This window comes from Hippopotamus amphibius, chromosome 16, assembly GCF_030028045.1.
Source record: "Hippopotamus amphibius kiboko isolate mHipAmp2 chromosome 16, mHipAmp2.hap2, whole genome shotgun sequence".
Classification (NCBI taxonomy): domain Eukaryota; kingdom Metazoa; phylum Chordata; class Mammalia; order Artiodactyla; family Hippopotamidae; genus Hippopotamus; species Hippopotamus amphibius.
This window is the reverse complement of record NC_080201.1, coordinates 50,387,492-50,407,050: the sequence shown is the minus strand read 5'-3', so window position 1 is coordinate 50,407,050 and position 19,559 is coordinate 50,387,492. Positions and strand designations below refer to the sequence as shown.

General features: G+C 43.8%; 1 protein-coding gene and 1 pseudogene across 1 annotated transcript in view; one reads left to right on the top strand and one right to left on the bottom strand.

Moving 5' to 3' along the window:
• LOC130838088 (galectin-10-like) overlaps window positions 1–16,232 on the bottom strand; it is a 47,997-nt gene extending 31,765 nt beyond the window's left edge. The window contains 2 exon segments of the mRNA XM_057710861.1: window positions 13,345–13,416; window positions 16,098–16,232. Of these exon segments, the coding sequence (XP_057566844.1) occupies window positions 13,345–13,416; window positions 16,098–16,232 (207 nt within the window).
• On the top strand, window positions 16,231–16,858 carry LOC130839331 (FAS-associated death domain protein-like; annotated as a pseudogene).
• Window positions 16,859–19,559: the final 2,701 nt, after the last annotated feature.

Sequence of the window (19,559 nt, the reverse complement as noted above, 5' to 3'; positions counted from 1 at the left end):
GTCCATCACAGGTGCCAAGAGAGAGGCTACACCTGTGGCTCCTCCCCGCTGCTTGTGAGTCAGCAGTATCCAGCCGCCTCCATGGCCGCCCAGCTTTCCGTGGTAGGCGTTCTCCGCTGCAGATTTCTTCCCTCTTGTCCTCTCAGTCCTTCTCCCCACTGCCAACGTTTCTCACCCTGAACCAGTTCTCCAGTTCCCACGTTCCAGCTCCCAGACCCCATTCAGCTGTGAACCGATGTCTCAGTCCAGACACGCTGAGCCATGGTGCAGACCCTCCGTGTGTTTCTCACTCTTTCCCATCTGCCACAGCTCAGCCACTTCACCCTCTTTGAGCAGTCCCAAATGTCTCTCTTCTGACCCAGAGAACTTCCCCATTGGAGAAGGGGTTTCCCCATCAGATAAGGGACGTTTCCTCAAATTCGGTGATCTCCCCTGTTTCAGATTCCCCCCACCCCAGGGTGTGGCACCCGTCCTTTTCCTTTCTTCTCCTCCTCTTTCTCCTTTTTTTTCTTTTTTTTTCCCCTGTCCTACCCAGTTATGTTGGGATCTTTGCAGTCCTTTCTGGTGTCCAAGGTCATTTGCTGCTGCTCAGCTGGTTCTCTGTGGGAATTATTGCGTCTTTTGGTGTATTCCTGATGCATCTGTGGAAAGGAATGCATTCCACATCCTACTTTGCCGCCATCTTTCAACTCCCTGTCTCTTTAAACAGATGTTTTTCACTGGAGTGAATTTTTAATATTTTTATACTTTTACATCCTCAAGTCTTGTTTTCAGAGTTTCAGGTGGTAGAAAATAATCCAAGTGTGGAATTCCTGAAAGGGTCCTCCCCCTTCTGACAGGTCACCCCTCTATGGACCCTGCATGTACCAGTGATTAGGCTAAAGGTGTTACATATATTAGCTCATGTATTCCTGAGAACACCCTAGGAAGTAGGAATTTCTGATAATCCTCCTTGTACTGAGGAAACTGAGGCAGGCAGAGTTCAAGTAATGGATCTAAGATCTCACTGCCAGTAAGGGGCAGATTCAGGATTTGAATGCAGGCAGCCTGGCTCTGGAGCTCTTCCTCTGAACTGTGACGCTCGCATCTCTTCAAGGACACAGGGACCTGCCTGTGGTGAGGTGGGGAGATGGGGGTCCTCAGAGTTTATCCTTTGATGTGTAACCTGCTGCACCCCTAGGAACCACTGTAGGAGGGGAGTACACTACTGGGAGTCCACTCTTGTCTCCCCATGGCAGGTCCCGTACACACGGCATGTGTCCTTGTCTGTTGGTTCTTCAGTGACAGTCAGAAGGAAACCGGCCATCTCTTTCAGGTGGGTACTCTATAGTCCATGAGTGGGGAGGTGAAGGAGGAGTGAGACTATTAGGGTATGGGGGGGGGGGTGTCACTTCATGTATGTGTGTTAAAACGTGTGAATAGCATAATAGTAGCACAATGCGGGTGCATGTCCTGGAGACCCCTGTAGTACCAGGCATTAAGCCTGCAGCTGCAGGACTGTTGCCAGGTCTTTGGGTCTGGGACAAGGTCATGGCCTTGGCTCTTTATCAAGGGGCATAGGGCTTCCAGGGGATGAACAACCAGTAGGCCCAGGCCAGGACTGCTGCTCAATTTGAGTCTTGGGCCAAGGAACGGGGCATCCCGCCACCTTGCGCAAGATGAGCTGAAGTGGCCCCTCAGGAACAAGGATTACAGTATCCCCCAGGAAGGCCTTCCTTCCACCAGGGAGGAATTGGGAAAGGCTGTGTGTGTGTGTGAGAAATGTGGGTTGCTACACAGCTATAATTGTGTTTAGGGGGCAGGAAATTTTATAATTTGAGTAAATAAAGTAAAATTTATTACTTTTTCCTTTATTCTAAGGATGTTTATTGTATATCAGCCCACTGCCTGCCTTTGTGCAAGATGCACAGGAGAAACTAAAGAAAGAAAATGACAAAGTTAGCACCTGAAATTTTTAATTCAAGAAACAGTTGGAGAACCACACAAAATTGCTCTCAATCTCTTTTTTTTTTTTTCTTGGATCCAAAGAATTGGAAGATTTTTCCAATTTATGTGGGCGGAAATCTGGGGCTTATGTTTGGAAATGAATCATCAGGGTTTCAGACCAGACAGGATAGATACATTGTTGGAACAAGCACAATTTATATACATGGATTCAGTGACCAGACTCTGGTTTTGATGTTGTTCCAGTTAATCATTGTAAAATAATAAATCTCCCCAAAATATATTGCTTCAAAACAGTGATTTATTATGTCTCCCAGTTTTTCAGGATTACTGCACTCATGTGGTTACTGTATGATGCACCTTTAATCAGATTGTGATGGGGAATCAAGTTTTCTGCAGAATCTCCTGGTCTGGTTTGCCACATGGATGCTTTCCTCATGCCTGACACTTCACTTGGGGCGGCTAAAATACCTGGGGACTGGCTGGTTATTTCTTTCTTACACAACCTTCATGGCTATTTTAGATGGTCTCAAGTAATGGAGGTTTCATGGGTTTTGGACGTAATGAACAGTGACTGGCATCCACCATAATGAGCCCATGGAAAGGCTGAAGCAGAAGGTACAAGATATAAGCGGACCTAGCCCTGGGAGTCAGGGAAGTGTCATTCCTGTCACATCCTGTTTTTCAAAAGCAAGTCAGAGAAACAGCCAAATTCATGGGAGGAGGCTACACAGGGCATAGGTATTCTGACTTATGGTTCTTGGGAAGTCATCCTTGGAGAATAGCTATTGTTCCACCCTCAGACCTCAGTGACTTCACACTTCCCACGTAACAAAAATACTAACGTCTCTAAAGAATTCCCAAACGTAGTACAATTACAGAATCAGGCTCAGGACTGACATCTAGCATCTCATCATCTAAACCAGGATCTGGTGCTCATGCAGTCAACTGAGTATAAATTTTCAAATGCAGTTCCTTTCAATGTGAGCACTAAAGGGACAAATTATCTGCCTCATACACGCTAAGCACACAGTGCTGAAACAGACATAATGGAAAAGTGCCATCAACACCTCCATTTTAAGAGAGGGCAGCAGGAGATGTATAGCAATCCTTGGTCCCTATCATTTCCCAAAACCAGCTAGCCTCAAATCTGTCATTCTCTAGGGGGATCTTTCCTGCATCAGTTGGCACCACCCTGCTTCTTTGAGTTCTCGTAAGATGGTAAAATGACACTCCTTCCTTCTGGAGGCTCTGATCATGTGTTCCTTAGTAAGTCTGGAGAACCACTTAGGAGACACAATATATTGCCTAAGAATAGACCAAGGGGGATTTTAAAAAGTCCTGTTTGTCACAGGGTCTATCTCAGGTATCAATTTAAAAAAATTTATTTTATAGTGGAATATCATTGACTAACAATGTTGTGTTAGTTTCAGGTGTATAGAAAAATGATTCAGTTGTACATAAACATGGAGAGCAATGGACATTCTCAAGGCTAGACAGGATGAATGTTTAAAGCGGCCTGTTTGGCTGCAGGATCAACAAGCTGATTTCTTTTAGCTTCTCTAGTGTCAGATTTGGAATGTCCTGGTGTTTTAGTAACTGCTAACTCTTTGGGCAGCTGTATAACAATTAATGACTCTGCAACCTGTTTTCCATTTTTAGTAGGTTGTCTTCAGGAGGTTAAAAACATCATTATTTTCATATCATCCCCCAAATTGGTGCCACTCCAAAGGCATAGTGACTGCCACTGTAAATATTTGTTACCTGGTCTTTAGGTAGTTGATTAACTCAGGATAAGGCAATTAATTCAGTTTATTGTGATGACTTTGTTTCTGGTCAATACGAGCTTTCAGTTATGTCCACTGTGGGCGTTACGGCATATCCAGCTTGGTAACATCCCTGTTCATCCCTTAAGTAGGACCCATCTGTAAACCTAATTTCATCAACCTTATCAATAGGGAGTCATTCCTGGGAGCAAGAAGATAATCTGTTAACAAAACGCAGCTGTGATTGCTTTCTTCCTGTAGGGCTTGAAGTTTCAGGGTTAAGGTTATTATATCAAAACAAGGTAATAGTAGGTGCATAAAGCAACAATACTTAATGAGACGTTAGCTTACAGAGTAGTGCTGAGTGTGGTGAGGGTTTTGAAGAGACTCAACAGAGTGTAGGACATAAATAGTTAAAGGAGACCCTATTTCTTCAGTAGCTTCTCTTTCTTCATATGAGAGCTGTTGCTGAAATAGCCCTCAAACAAGGTGGAAGTCCTTTTGCTACCAAGTCTAATGCAAGTCTTCTCCAAGCATTTTCATAAAAGCATTAGAATAAGACATTAACTGTTTATAAATGACAAAAGACATAAAAGCATGGTTAAAGACCTGATTACACTGTAATTGTCAAGGAAATTTGGCGATTTCTGTGACATACAATATTGTAAGATAATAACTAGAATTATGACTGACAACATACCAGAACATCTCAAAATTCAGAAACTTTATGTAATTTCTAGAACATTTATATTAATAATATTTACCCATATAATATAACTTAAGAAGGTTTATCATGATTCATTTGACAATGTTTCTTTTTTTAATTTAGCTTTATTTATTTATTTATTTAGGCTGCACTGGGTCTTAGTTGCAACACTCAGGATCTTAGCTGTGGCATGCGGGATCTTTTAGTTGCAGCATGTGGACTTCTTACTTGTGGCATATGAACTCTTAGTTGCGACATGCATGTGGCATCTAATTCTCTGACCAGGGGTTGAACCCGGGCTGGGCCCTCTGCATTGGGAGCTCAGAGTCCTACCCACTGGACCACCAGGAAAGTCCCAACAATGTTTCTTATGTAATTTAACATACCAAATGAGCCTAATTAGTTTAACATCTCTCTTTGAGATGTTCAGGGGCCCTCTTGAAGCATCCCAAAGTTATCTAGAAGTGAAAAGAACTTCATTTAGAGTTTGATTGGAGAAAGTTTGTCAAAGATATCAAAAGGTTCTAAATGTTTGGCCAAGCAGGATCACAACTCACTGTGAAACAATACTCACTCACTTAACCAAAGGGACAGCAGAAGATGTCGAAGGCAAATGCAGAATGCTGCAACAGATTTCTTAAGAGGTTACGAAACTTTGCAATCTGTTATCAGAAGCATCAGTATTTCAGGAAACTTTGCCCTTTTAACAGAGAAAAAAAACCAAATTCTAGTTTTGCCCCATTTCACCTTTAGCATTAACATACATTTATTTAATTAAATTTAATCTAATCTTAGTCCTGACTGAGGCAGGAGATAGATGGGCCCCAGGCTGAACAGCTGGAGTTTGTCGCCTGTGGACAGATACTCCAAGATGAAGATAATAGCAAGAGGGAGGAGAAGCTGAATCCTGCCCAACTATTGAGCCCACCTGCCACAACTACTAAAGCCCATGCACGTACAGGCTGTGCTCTGCAACAAGAGAAGCCACTGCAATAAGGAGCCCGCACACTGCAAGGAAGAGTAGCCCACACTCACCCCAACCAGAGAAAGCCCGTTCGCAGCAACAAAGACCCAATGCAGCCAAAAATAAATAATAAATAAATAATAAATAAATCTTGAAAAAAAATACAATGAGATGTCACCTCACACCAGTCAGAATGGCCATGATCAAAAAGTCTGCAAACAACAGATGCTGGAGAGGGTGTGGAGAAAAGGGAACCCTCCTACACTGTTGGTGGGAGTGTAAATTGGTAAGCCACTATGGAGAACAGTATGGAGGTTCCTTAAAAAACTAAAAATAGAGCTACTATATGATCCAGCAATTCCACCCCAGGCATATATCCAGATGAAAACATGGTTCAAAAGGATACATGCACCCTAATGTTCATTGCAGCGCTGTTTACAGTAGCCAAGAGGTGAAAGCAATCTAAATGTCCATGACAGATGAATGGATAAAGAAGATGTGGTACATATATACAAAAGAATATTACTCAGATATTAAGAAGAATGAAATAATGCCATTTGCAGCAACATGGATAGATCTGGAGATTATCAAACTAAGTGAAGTAAATCAGAGAAAGACAAATATCATATGATCACTTTTATATGCAGAACCTAAAAGACTGATACAAGTGAACTTATTTACAAAACAGAAACAGACTCACATACTTAGAGAAGGAACTTATGGATACTGGGGGGAAGGATGGCGGGGAGGAACAGACTGGGAATTTGGGATTGACATGTACACACTGCTATATTTAAAACAGATAATCAACAAGTACCTACTGTACAGCACAGGGAACCCTGCTCAATATTCTGTAGCAACCTAAATGGAAAAAGAATTTGAAAAAGAATAAATACATGTTTATGTACAACTGAATCATTTTTCCATACACCTGAAACTAACACAACATTGTTTATCAGTGATATTCCACTATAAAATAAATTTTTTTAAAAAAATTGATGCCTGAGCTTCCTGACTTCAGGCTATACTACAAGGCTACAGTGATCAAGACAGTATGGTACTGGCATAAAAACAGAAATATAGATCAATGGAACAGGTTAGAAAGCACAGAGATAAACTATGGTCAACTAATCTATGACAAAGGAGCCAAGGATATACAATGGAGAAAAAGCAGCCTCTTCAATAAGTCGTGCTGGGAAGATTGGTCAGCTACATGGAAAAGAATGAAATTAGAACACTCCCTAACACCATACACAAAAATAAACTCAAAATGGATTAAAGACCTAAATGTAAGGCCAGACACTATAAAACTCCTAGAGGAAAACATAGGAAGAACACTCTTCGACATAAATCACAGCAAGATCTTTTTTGATCCACCCCCTAGAGTAAAGGAAATAAAAACAAAAATAAATAAGTGGGACCTAATGAAACTTCAAAGCTTCTGCACAGCAAAGGAAAGTATAAGACGAAAAGACAACCCTCAGGGTGGGAGAAAATATTTGCAAATGAATCAACAGACAAAGGATTAATCTCCAAAATATGTAAACAGTTCATCCAGCTCAATATCAAAAAAAAAAACAACCCAATCCAAAAGTGGGCAGAAGATATAAATAGGCATTTCTCCAAAGAAGACATATGGATGGCCAAGAGGCACATGAAAAGCTGCTCAACATCACTAATTATTAGAGAAATGCAAATCAAAATGACAATGAGGTATCACCTCACACCGGTTAGAATGGGCATCATCAGAAAATCAACAAACAGTAAATGCTGGAGAGGGTATGGAGAAAAGGGAACACTCTTGTACTGTTGGTGAGAAATGTAAATTGATACAGCCACTATGGAAAACAGTATGGAGGTTCCTTGCAAAACTAAAAATAGAGTTACCATATGACCCAGCAATTCAACTGCTGGGCATATACCCAGAGAACACCATAATTCAAAAAGACACATGCACTCCAGTGTTCACTGCAGCACTATTTACAATAGCCAGGACATGGAAGCAACCTAAATGTCCATCAACAGATGAATGGATAAAGAAGATGTGGTACATATATACAATGGAATATTACTCAGCTATAAAAAGCAATGAAACTGGGACATTTGTAGAGACATAGATGGACCTAGAGACTGTCATACAGAGTGAAGTGAGTCAGAGAAAAACAAATATTGTATATTAACACATATATGCAGACTATAGAAAAATGGTACAAATCAACCCGTTTGCAAGGCAGAAACAGAGACACAGATGTAGAGAACAAACACATGGACACCAAGTGGGGAAAGCGGGGAGGATTGGGGGGGAATGAACTGGGAGATTGGGATGCCAAATTGTACACTCTAAATATCTGCAGTTTATTTATTATCTGTTAAAAAAAATTGATGCCTGAGATAGTCCCTGTGACAAAGAGGACTTTTTAAAACCCACCTTGGTCTATTTTTGGGCAATATCTTGTGTCTCCTAAGTGGTTCTCCAGACTTACTAAGGAACACATGATCAGAGCCTCCAGAAGGAAGGAGTTGTCATTTTACCATCTTGCAAACTCAAAGAAGCTGAGAATGGACGGTGGTGTCAATTGCTGCAGAGAAAGATTCCCATAGAGGGTGACAGATTTGAGGCTGGTTTGGGGAAATGATAAAGACCAAGGACTGCTATACATCTCCTGCTGCCCCCTCTTAAAATGGAGGTGATGATGGCATTTTTCCCTTATGTCTGTTTCAGCACTGGGTGCTTGGTGTGTATGAGGCAGATAATTTGTCCCTTTAGTGCTCCCATTGAAAGGAACTGCACCTGAAAATTTATACTCAGTTGACTGCATGAGCACCAGATCCTGGTTTAGATGATGAGATGCTGGACGTCAGTCCTGAGCCTGTTTTTGTAATTGTACTACATTTGGGTATTCTCTAGAGAGACGTTAGTGATGGCTGAGGTCTGAGGGTGAAACAGTAGCTATCCTCCAAGGATGACTTCCCAAGAACCATAAGTCAGAAGACCCATGCCCTATGTAGCCCCCTCCCCGTGATTTTGGCTGTTTCTCTGACTTGCTTTTGATGTGATGGGAGTGACACTGCCCTGACTCCCAGAGCTATCATATCTTGTACCATCTGCTTCAGCCTTTCCAAGGGCTCATTACGGTGGACGCCAGTCACTATGCATTAAATCCAAAACCTATGCGACTTCCATGATTTGAGGAGATTTAAGATAGCCATGAAGGTTGTGTAAGAACGAAATCACCAGCCAGCCCCCAGCTGTTTTAGCCACCCCAAGTGAAGCGTCAGGCATGAGGAAAGCATCCATCTGCCTAAACCAGACCAGGAGATCCTGCAGAAAACTTTCCACCACAATCTGATTACAGCTGCAATGATACAGTACCCATATGAGTGTAGTAAATCTGCAAAACTGAGAGACATAATAAATCATTGTTTTAAACCAATATATTTTGGGGAGATTTATTATTCTGCAGTGATTAACTGGAACAACATCAAAACCAGAGTATGGTCACTGAATCCATGTGTATAAATTATGCTTCTTCCAACAATATATTCTTTCCTCCCTGGTCTGAAAGCCTGATGATTCATTTCCAAACATAAGCCCCAGGTTTGTGCCCACATAAATTGAAAAACATTCTTGCAATTGTTTTGGATACAAGAAAAAAAAAAAGATTGAGAGCTATTTTCTGTGATTCTCCAATGTTTTCTTGAATTAAAAATTTCAAGTGCTAACTTTGTCATTCTCTTTCTTTAATTTCTCCTGTTCATCTTGCACAAAGCCAGGCAATGGGCTGATATACCCTAAACATCCTTAGAATCAAGGAAAAGTAAGAAATTTCACCTGATTTACTCAAATTATAAAATTTCTTGCCCCCCAAAATACAATTATAGCTGTATGGCAACCCATATTTCACACACACACACACATCCTTTCCCAATTCCTCCCTGGTGGAAGGAAGGCCTTCCTGGGGGACACTGTAACCCTTGTTCCTGTGGGGCTGCTTCAGCTCATCCTGCCCAGGGTGGCGGGATGCCATGTTCCTTGGCCCAAGACTCAAATTGAACAGCAGTAACTGGCCTGGGCCTACTGGTTGTTCATCCCCTGGAAGCCCTATGCCCTTTGATAAGGAGCCAAGGCCATGACCTTGTCCCAGACCCAAAGACCTGGCAACAGTCCTGCAGCTGCAGGCTTAATGCCTGGTACTACAGGGGTCTCCAGGACATGCACTTGCATTGTGCTACTATTATGCTATTTACACGTTTTAACACACATATATGAAGTGACACCTCGCTTCACCTCCCCACCCATGAGTATCCATCTAAAAGAGATGGCCGGTTTCCCTCTGATTGTCACTGAAGAACTGACAGACAAGGACACATGCCGTGTGTACGGGACCTGCCATGGGGAGATGAGAGTGGATGAGGGGAAAGGCCAGGTGTGGGCTCCCCTCCTACAGTGGTTCCCAGGAGTGCATCAGGTTACACATCAAAGGAAAAACTCTGAGGACCCCCATCTCCCCACCTCACCACAGGCAGGTCCCTGTGTCCTTGAAGAGATGCGAGCGTCACAGTTCAGAGGAAGAGCTCCAGAGCCAGGCTGCCTGCATTCAAATCCTGAATCTGCCCCTTACTAGCAGTGAGATCTTAGATCCATTACTTGAGCTCTGCCTGCCTCGGTTTCCTCAGTACAAGGAGGATTATCAGAAATTCCTACTTCCTAGGGTGTTCTCAGGAATACATGAGCTAATATATGTAACACCTTTAGCCGAATCACTGGCATATACAGTGTCCATACAAGGGTGACCTGTCAGAAGGGGGAGGACCCTTTCAGGAATTCCACAGTTGGATTATTTTCTACCATCTGAAACTCTGAAAACAAGACATGAGGATGTAAAAAATATAAAAATATTAAAAATCCACTCCAGTGAAAAACATTTGTTTAAAGGCACAGGGACATAACAATGGAAAAGTAAACCCCTGTGAATGGGATGTAAATGCATGAAAATTATCAAGGGGAACGCATATTCTTTCAAGAATGTGTACAACACTATTGAGAACATAGTCAGTATTTGTACAAAGCGTGTGGGACAGGAAAGTATTTGGGAGAATCTACAAGTTGTTGACTGCTGTCTACTGTAAACTGTCTGGAACTAAGTCAGCTTCAGGTGATTTGATTCTCTGAAACCAAGCCCCCTAGTGGCCTTGCCCTGCTCAAGGATTAACTGCAACATACATATAGGATTTGGTTTTTCCAGGGTTTCAGGCATCCACTGGGAGCCTTGGAACATAACCCCTGTTGCTAAGGGGGCACTACTGGATTATCTTTTCGAGTTAGGGATTTCATTTCCTTTGAGGAATATCCAGAAGTAGAACTGCTGGATCATATGGCAGTTCTATTTTCAATTTTTAGAGAAGTCTCCATACTGTTTTCCATAGCTGTTACATCGAATCTCTCTCAACTTTCAGTCCACTCTCCTCTTGTTTTCATGGTTTCCAAGGAGAAGTTCGATATAATTCTTATCTTTGCTCCTATGTGGGCAAGTGTTTTTTCCCTCCGGCTTCTTTTTTCTGTGGTTTAGTGTTTGGCATTAATTTGGGAAATTCTCAGACATTATTACTTCAAATATTTCTTCTGTTCCTTTCTTCTCCTTTTGGTATTCCCATTAAGCATATGCTACACCTTTTGTGCTTATCCCATAGTCTTTTAGTATTCTGTTCTGGGGGGTTTTTTTCAGTCTTTTTTCTCTTTTTCAGTTTTGGAAGTTTCTACTGACATATCCTCATGCTTGTAGATTCTTTCCTAGCTCTATCTAATCTACTAATGGGCTCATCAAATGCATTCTTCATTTATGTAAATATTTTAACCTGTAGGATTTCTTTTTGACTACTCTTAGAATTTTTCATCTCTCTGCTTATATTACCCATCTGTTCTTGCATGTTGTACTTTCTTCCTTAGAACCCTTAGCATAGCTTTGTATTAAGTTTTGAAATTGAGGTGTGTGACTCCTCCAACTTTCTTCTTTGTCCAGACTGCCTCTGGCTATTTGGTGTCCCTTTCAGTTCCATAGGAATTTTAGGATTCTGCACACAAGGCCACTGGCATTCTAATAGGGATTGCGCTGACTCTTCAAACCACATTGGATAACAATATTTATAATTGTTAACAGTATTAAAAACATTGTCTTCCACAGATATAGAGAACAAACATATGGACACCAAGTGGGGAAAGCAGGGAGGGTTGCGGGGGGATGGACTGGGAGACTGGGATACCAAATTGTACTCTCTAAATATATGCAGTTTATTGTATGTTAAAAAAAATTGTCTTCCAATCCATAAACATGGAATATCTTTTCATTTATTGAGGTCATCTGTAATTTCTTTCAACAGTGCTTTGTCATTTTCAGTGTAGAAGTCTTGCACCTCCTTGGTTAGATTTACTTCTAAGGATTGTGTTTTTATGCTATTCTAAAAGAATTGGTTTCTTAATTTCCTTTACAGATGCTCATTGCCAAGGTACAGAAATAGGGAAGAATGCTCAGAGGGTCTGAAGATGACAAAAGCAACCAGTCTCCCTTTATGTATGGAGTATCTGGGAAACTGTAGGAACTCAGGGTCCCCAGGAACTTAGGGACTCATCAGGTCCAGAGATTGTGGTTTATCTGTCTCCAGAGGACCTCAGTCTGGAGGGGTCTGGAAGGATGTGGGCCCAGTCTCCTAGGTTACACTTTATTACCCCTGAAAGCTTCTAGGTGTTCCTAAGTGAGAGGAGACAGAAACCAGGAAAGCCATGCACCAGGGTTTAAGTCATGTCTGCCTGAACACCTGACATTCAGCTCCTGAGTTCAAACATCCCTCTAGGGCTGACTTCATCTTTGACTCATCAGTATCAAGTTCCTTTTGCTAATAACATCATTCTCTCGTCCTCTCAGCATCACATAGGGTTCATATTGGAATGTCTGGCATGTATAAACGTATATTACAGTAAGGGGCAGTAATGGTTAAATTTAAGTGTCAACTTGACTGGGCCATGGGGTTCCAAGGTATTTTGGTTACATATTATTCTATGTATGTCTATGAGAGTGTTTCTGGATGAGATTAACATTTGAACTGGTAGCTTGAGTAAGGCAGATTGCCCCGCCTAATGTGAGTGGGCTTCATCCAATCACCTGAAGACCTGAATAGAACAAAAGAGCTGACCAGCCTAGATAAGGGAGGATTTTTCCTGCCTTCAGAATGGAACTGAAAATTGACACTTCCTGGATCTCAGCACTTCAGACTCAGACTGGAACTGCATCACTGACCTTCCGGCAGCTTCCTGACTCACCCTGAAGATTTGGGGACTTGTCAGCCTCCATAATCATGTAAACAAGTTTGGTATAATAAATCTTGTTTTATATATATATATAATATATATTATATATATGTGTGTATGCACACACATGTACACACACACACACACACACACACACACACACACACCCCTATTGGTTGTTTCTCTGGAGAACCCTGACGAATACATGGGTCCAATAACTATTTGTGGATGAATAAACAGTGAAATGAATCTCACATACACAAAGTCGTATCCTTTCCTTACACAGCCCCAAACGTGTCCACCTTCCTCACAATATCCTAAGACACTCACTCTGCCTCTATTTCAGGGACCAACCTTGAAACTTTGGCCACCTGGGCCCTTCCCAGACCCCACTCCCCATTCCATACCTGGGACGACTTTCCCTTTGCACCAAATCTGCCCTTGATGTCTCCCTGTGAGCAAGAGTCCAGTCCGGGTTCACACCAGGAAGATTTTATTCCCATTAGCATAAGTGTGCGGGCATGAGGATGTCTTGGCATCTTCTGGGAGGTGCTCTGACCCTGCACATTATAAAAGACTGCAATGGGGTGGATATTTTCATTGCAAAATCTTCTGCCCCTCAACATATGTGCACTGAAGTCAGCACAATATCTCCCCTCACCTCCAGCATTCTCACAGACTGTGGTGGCAGGCGGTGGACAAAGAGGTAGGTGGATCTGTTATTCACAAACACCTAAGGAAAGAGATAACATTGCTTGTGAGCTCAGAACAATTAGGCCTCCTCCTTCCCTTTCCTCTTTTCATGGCCTGTAAGATTCTTTAGTCCATAAAAGCAAAGCAGTTCAAATATCTCCTTCTCCAGGAAATCCTGCCATGACACTGCTGTAGGGAATCATCCTCCAGGGGCCACTTCTTGCCTCCAGAGTTCCCCATCCCAGCTTTACCCTGATGGCAGTGGGGCGGCACTTCTCCCTCCACATTCCTGATTGTCCGTGAGAGCAAGAGACGTGTGGGATTCAACTCTGAACCTCTGCTTGCACAGCGCACAGGGTAGCACTCAAAAAGTTGTGTTCAGTAATTTTCCTCCAGGATAGGTCTTCTGCCACGCATAGGAGATATGATCTCTGCCCTGAAGCACGGAGGACTGGGGGAGCAAGTGTGGCACATTGTTGTTGAGAACACAAGACAAGCATCAGACTGGGAGGGAAGCTTTTGCGGCTGAGCCCTACGAGGAGGAGAGGACGTGGCAGGACATGGAATCAAACTGGGGTGCTGCTGACTGGCTGATGATTGGCATCGGTATACATACATATATAAATATGGCATATGCCAATATATATACTGGCTATATAGATGTGTGTGTGTGTATATATACACACAATGGAATCCATAAAAAGAATAAAAAATTGCCATTTGCAGCAACATAGATGGACCTGGAGAATATTATACTTGGTGAAGTAAGTCAGAGAAATATAAATATATGGTATCATTAACATGTGTAATCTAAAAAATAATACAAATGAATCTATGCACAAAATAGGAACAGACTGACAGAAAATAAACTTATGGAATACATTTCATAGAAAAAAAAGAAACTTAAGGTTACTAAAGGGGAAGGGGGGCATAAATTAAGAGTATGGGAACAACAGATACAAAGTACTATACATATAATAGATAAGCAACAAAGATTTACTGTATAGCACAGGGAACTATATTCAATAACTTACAATAACCTATAATGGAAAATAATCTGAAAATAAATAGATACAGCTGAATCACTTTGTTATATAACTGAAACTAACACAATAATGTAAATCAACTATACTTCAACTTTAAAAAAACACATATATTGAAAACAAAACAAAAAATTGGTCTGTTGAGAGCAGATCAGAGTTGGACTCCGTATGTTTCCCCACAGCAGCCCCACCACAGCCATGGCACTGCACGGCCCTCACCCCTTAGGGCCCGCACACCTGGTATTCATTCTCTAGCACCAAAATTCACAGCTCAAACAACTGCCCTGGCACAAAAGGGCCAGAAGAAGCTGTCTTTTCTTCCCTCCATCCTCCTTCCTGGAAGCTGTTCATCACCACCACGTTGTTTGTGTAGACTCAGAAATGGAATGCGATGTCACCGCCTTCCACAGGACTCACAGAGAAATCCACCTGGAATTCCGGGTTCTTTCTGCAGAGATAAGAAGATGGGTCCCTCAGTCAGGCCTTTACTATAGAAACACATAACCTCGTCAGGGACAAACACAGTCTCTCTCTCTCTCTCCCTCCCTACCCCTCCCACCATGTCAGAAACATCTAGCTTTCTCACTAACCCACAGTCAGAGAAACAGACTGTCGGTAGGGGTTTGGCTGTGGAAGAGATGGATGCATCAGTGAGTCAAAGGCCAGTGTTTTCTCTCCCACACTGTTGCCCAGGACAGAGAACATGGCTTCCTCCTACAGCTCAGAGACGTTAGCACAACTCCAACACAGAGATAGATATTAATCTGAGTCCAGACATGCACTCAGGGGCACAGATATACATATTATATACAAACACTTCTAAACCCAGAGAAAAAATATGCAAAAGGACATATAATTATGCAATTCCAATGATACCCACTGACAAACACACACATTCTTTTTCCCATTCTCTGCGAGTATTCATTCAATGATCTGTGCCCAGGTGACCGGGCACAAGAAGCAGAGGTGATCAGATTCCTTCTTCTCATCCTTCATACTAAGGATTCCATAGTCTCCAGTAAGGTCCTTCTTCCCTGTTGAAACTGTTGTGTGTGAGTCTGTCTGAAGAAGGTGCCCTATAAATGCTGTTAGGAGGTGGGTCACCCCTGACCCTTTTACTCAGTCTGTAGAGCCGTGCCCTCTATTCTTTTAGAATTCATAACTCCAAAAGTGTGTTCAGTCTGCACTATCCAAAGTCCACTGTGAAACAAGAAGCAGCTTCTAATTGTACTGGAGATGCTGATATGCCTTATCTAATCGCAGTTCTAGGTGTCAGAGTCACTGTAAAAATCTATCAATAAACCACAATGATAAAATTGTAACAAAAGAGCTCCCTGGCTACGCTTGCTAATCAAATTGGTGCCCATCCCATGCCACATGCAGCTGACTTTTTCTCTGACATCAAATCTATTTCAGAATCTTTACTGGCAATTTTCCTATTCACCCTAGACTTGGAGGAACACACCACCTGAATAAGAGTCCCAGCTGTGCCACTGTGGGACCTTATTACAGAAATTTAACCTCTGCTAAACCCAGTCCTCTTATATGTAAAATATTTGATGGACATAATCCCAAATCAAAGGGTTGTTAGTGATCAGAGGGATCCTTCCATCCATCTGCTCCATGTAGCTTGCGTTCCAGTTGGAAAATATATGCAGTAATTTTAAAAATATAATACATAAGAGACTTCCGGTGACGGGGCGGCGGGCGCGGGACGTGAGGGCCGCCGCAGCTGGAGGGGGCGTGGGCCGGGCCCGCGGGGGACGCGAGAGGAGAAGAGGGCCGGGCCGGGCCCCGCCGCGCGCGCCGCCATGGACCCGTTTCTGGTGCTGCTGCACTCAGTGTCAGCCGGCCTGTCGAAGAGCGAGCTGACGGAGCTCAAGTTCCTGTGCCAGAGCCGCGTGGGCAAGAGGAAGCTGGAGCGCGTGCAGAGCGGCCTGGACCTCTTCTCCGTGCTGCTCGAGCAGAACGAGCTGAGCGCCCAGAACAGAGAACACCGCGCTGCTCCGCGAGCTGCTCGCCTCCCTGCGGCGCCAGGACCTGCAGCGGCTGCTGGACCACTTTGAGGCGGAGGGGGGCGCGGCGTCGCCAGACCTCCGGGCAGCGTTTGACATCATCCGTGACAATGTGGGGAAGGACTGGAGGAGGCTGGCTCGTCACCTCAGGGTGTCGGACACCAAGATCGATGCCATCGAGGAGAAGTATCCCCGGAACCTGGCGGAACAGGTGAGGGAGTCGCTGAGAGTCTGGAAGAAGAACCAGAGGGAGGACGCGGCTGTGTCCCACCTGGTGGGGGCGCTCAGGGCCTGCCGGCTGAACCTGATGGCGGACCTCGTCGAGGAGGACCGGCAGGCCCGGGCCCGCCAGAGCGAGAGCGGCGACCCTGTGTCCCTCATGTCCTGGGATCCAGACTCGCCTGCCTTGGGGACCTCCCGATGACCCGGCTGCTCCTCTCCCAAGGACCAACGGCATCCACCTGTCTGAGCTTCGGTTCCCTCCACCGAGGTCGACCATGTCCCCTCTGTGCCAGGCAGGCTGGGGGCTCTGTGACGGCCTTGGGAGGGAGATGCTGTCGTCCCCACTAAATGAGTTCCTGCAGGAGGACTTGCCACGTAGGGAGGAGCTGTAGAAGTTAGCGGTTAGGGTCATAAAAGTTGCTGTTGCGCAAGTGAGGAAACGCAGGGTCAAGCTGGAGGGAAATCAGTCGTAATGGGGGAGCTGGGCTGGGGGCCAACGCTATCCGGCTCCGGAGCCCCCGCTTGGAACCACCGGCTCGTTCTGCCGCCCCCACAGTTGCCAAAGGCTTTGGACTCCCAGGACAGGTGGCATGGGGGTGAGGGGTGAGGCGTGCTGGGGCGGGGCCGGGGTACGGGACCGGGGCCGTCCCTGTGAGGTGCTGAGAAGCTGGGGCACAGTCGGCGCTCGGCAGGCAGATGCTAGTTCTTAGGAGTTGTGATTCTTGTGACTCCACAGTAGGTTACTATTTTGTATCAGAATCACTATCTTTCTGATAACAGAATTAGCAAGGGAGCTGGAGCCTGTAGTTTTCAGAAGTGATCTTCATGGTTCTCAGGTGACCTATTGAAGCACAGAGGAGACCTCCACGTTACAAAGAATTTTCTATGCCTGTTGATGATTATTTCATTTTACATGTTTTCAGAAGCTTTATTGTAGCGATTTCAGTGTTACTTGAGGGTTATCACAGGCCCAGACTGTGAGTAGGGTGGCTGCATTTCATAGCAGTCGCAAGGACCACTAACAAGGGGAGTGTTTGGGGGGGGGATGAATTGGGAGACTGGGATTGATACATATACACTACTGTGTATCGTATAAAGAGGATAACTGTTGAGAACCTGCTGTGTGGTGCGGGCAGCTCTGTGCTGGCCTAGATGGGAGGGAAGTCTGAAGAGTGGACATACGTATACGTGTGACTGATTCACTTTGCTCTACACCAAGAGACTAACACAACACTGTAAAGCATCTGTACTCCAATAAAAAAAATTAAAATATATATATATATATAATACATAAGCAAAATATATGATGTATTAGAAGGGGTAAGTGTCTTGAAAAAGATTTTGGTAATGGAACAGAGCAGTCCACAGAGGACTTAATATCAAACGAGCTGGTTAAGGTAGTCCTCATTAAGGAGATGGGATTTGAGCAAAGTCTTGGAGAAGGTCAAGAAAAGAGCCATGGGGGAAGTTCCTTGAGGAAGAACTTCCAGTCAGAGAGATCAGCTACCAATATGGACTACAATGTGAGAGGAGAACCTGAAGTTCTGAAGAACAGCAAGGTTGACAGCGTGACTGGAGTAAAGGGGGAGAGAGGTAGGACTTGAACTCAGGGTAAGCAAAAGTAGATCACAGGCTATTGTAGGATTCTTGCTGAAGTGAGATGGGAGCCTGAGGCAGAGAACGGATCTTTTCTCATTTATGTTTTAAAAGAATCTCCTCTGCTGCTGTGTGGAAAATAGATTGTAGGTGGACCTGGACAAAATAAGAAAGACTATTCCTAAGGCTATTAGAGTAATCCTGGAGAGCAATGATGGGGACTTGAATGAGGCTTGTGGAAGTGGAATTGGTAGAATTGTGGAGTTCAGTAGAGGCCCCCACCCACAGCAGTGAAACCTGCAAGCCTTACAACACTGGGCGTGGCACAGGCACCCAGGCATCCAGGCTCCCCATTCATCCTCCTTCCTCCCCTCACAGTGATAGAGGCTGTGAGTTCACCACCCCGGAAGAGCTCACCATTCCAGTGTCCCAGGCTGTGAAACCAATGACACTGGCATCTGCAAGGCACCATGGACCCTGGAGGTCCAAGAAGTGATAATCAGGGCATGGAGCCTCACATCTGACACGGGCAGTGGAAGGTGGAAAGTGCTGACTCTCCAGTATAACCAGAGGTATCGCAGGCAAGCGAAAACAAAAACTTATGCTATAGCACCACCTACTGGAAAAGCCTCTAATTTCTAACTTGCTGAATTGATAGAATCTAGAGGAAGAGTGTTTGCTACTTCAAAGGCACAGGCAGAAGAACAATTCATCAAGTACCATGAAGAACCATGATAACACTGTACCACAAAAAGAAAATGACAATTCTCCAAAAACCAAAGTCAGAGAATACTGAAATCTAATTGATAGAGAATTTAATACCTATCCTTCTCAAACTCTTCTAAATTATAAAGAGGAGGGAATGCTTCCCTAACTCACTTTTTTTTTCCTTTGGCCAATATTACCCTGATACCAAAACCAAACAAAGACAACACACACCAAAAAAATTCAGGCACTTGTTTCTTATGAACATAGATGTAAAGATCCTCAACAAGGGAATTCCCTGGTGGTCCGGTGGTTAGGGCTCGGTGCTTTCACTGCCAGGGCCTGGGTTTGATCCCTGGTCAGGGAACTAAGATCCCACAAGCCATGTGGTATGGCCAAAAAAAAAAATCCTCAACAAAATATTAGCAAGCCGAATAGAACATGTTACAGGATTATACACCATGGTCAACCAGGCTGTACTCCAAGGATGCAAGGATGGTTCAACATCCAGATATCAATAAATGTGATACATCACATTTAAAAAAAAGGATAAAAACCATGTGATCATCTCAATAGATGCAGAAAAGTATTTACCAAGACTC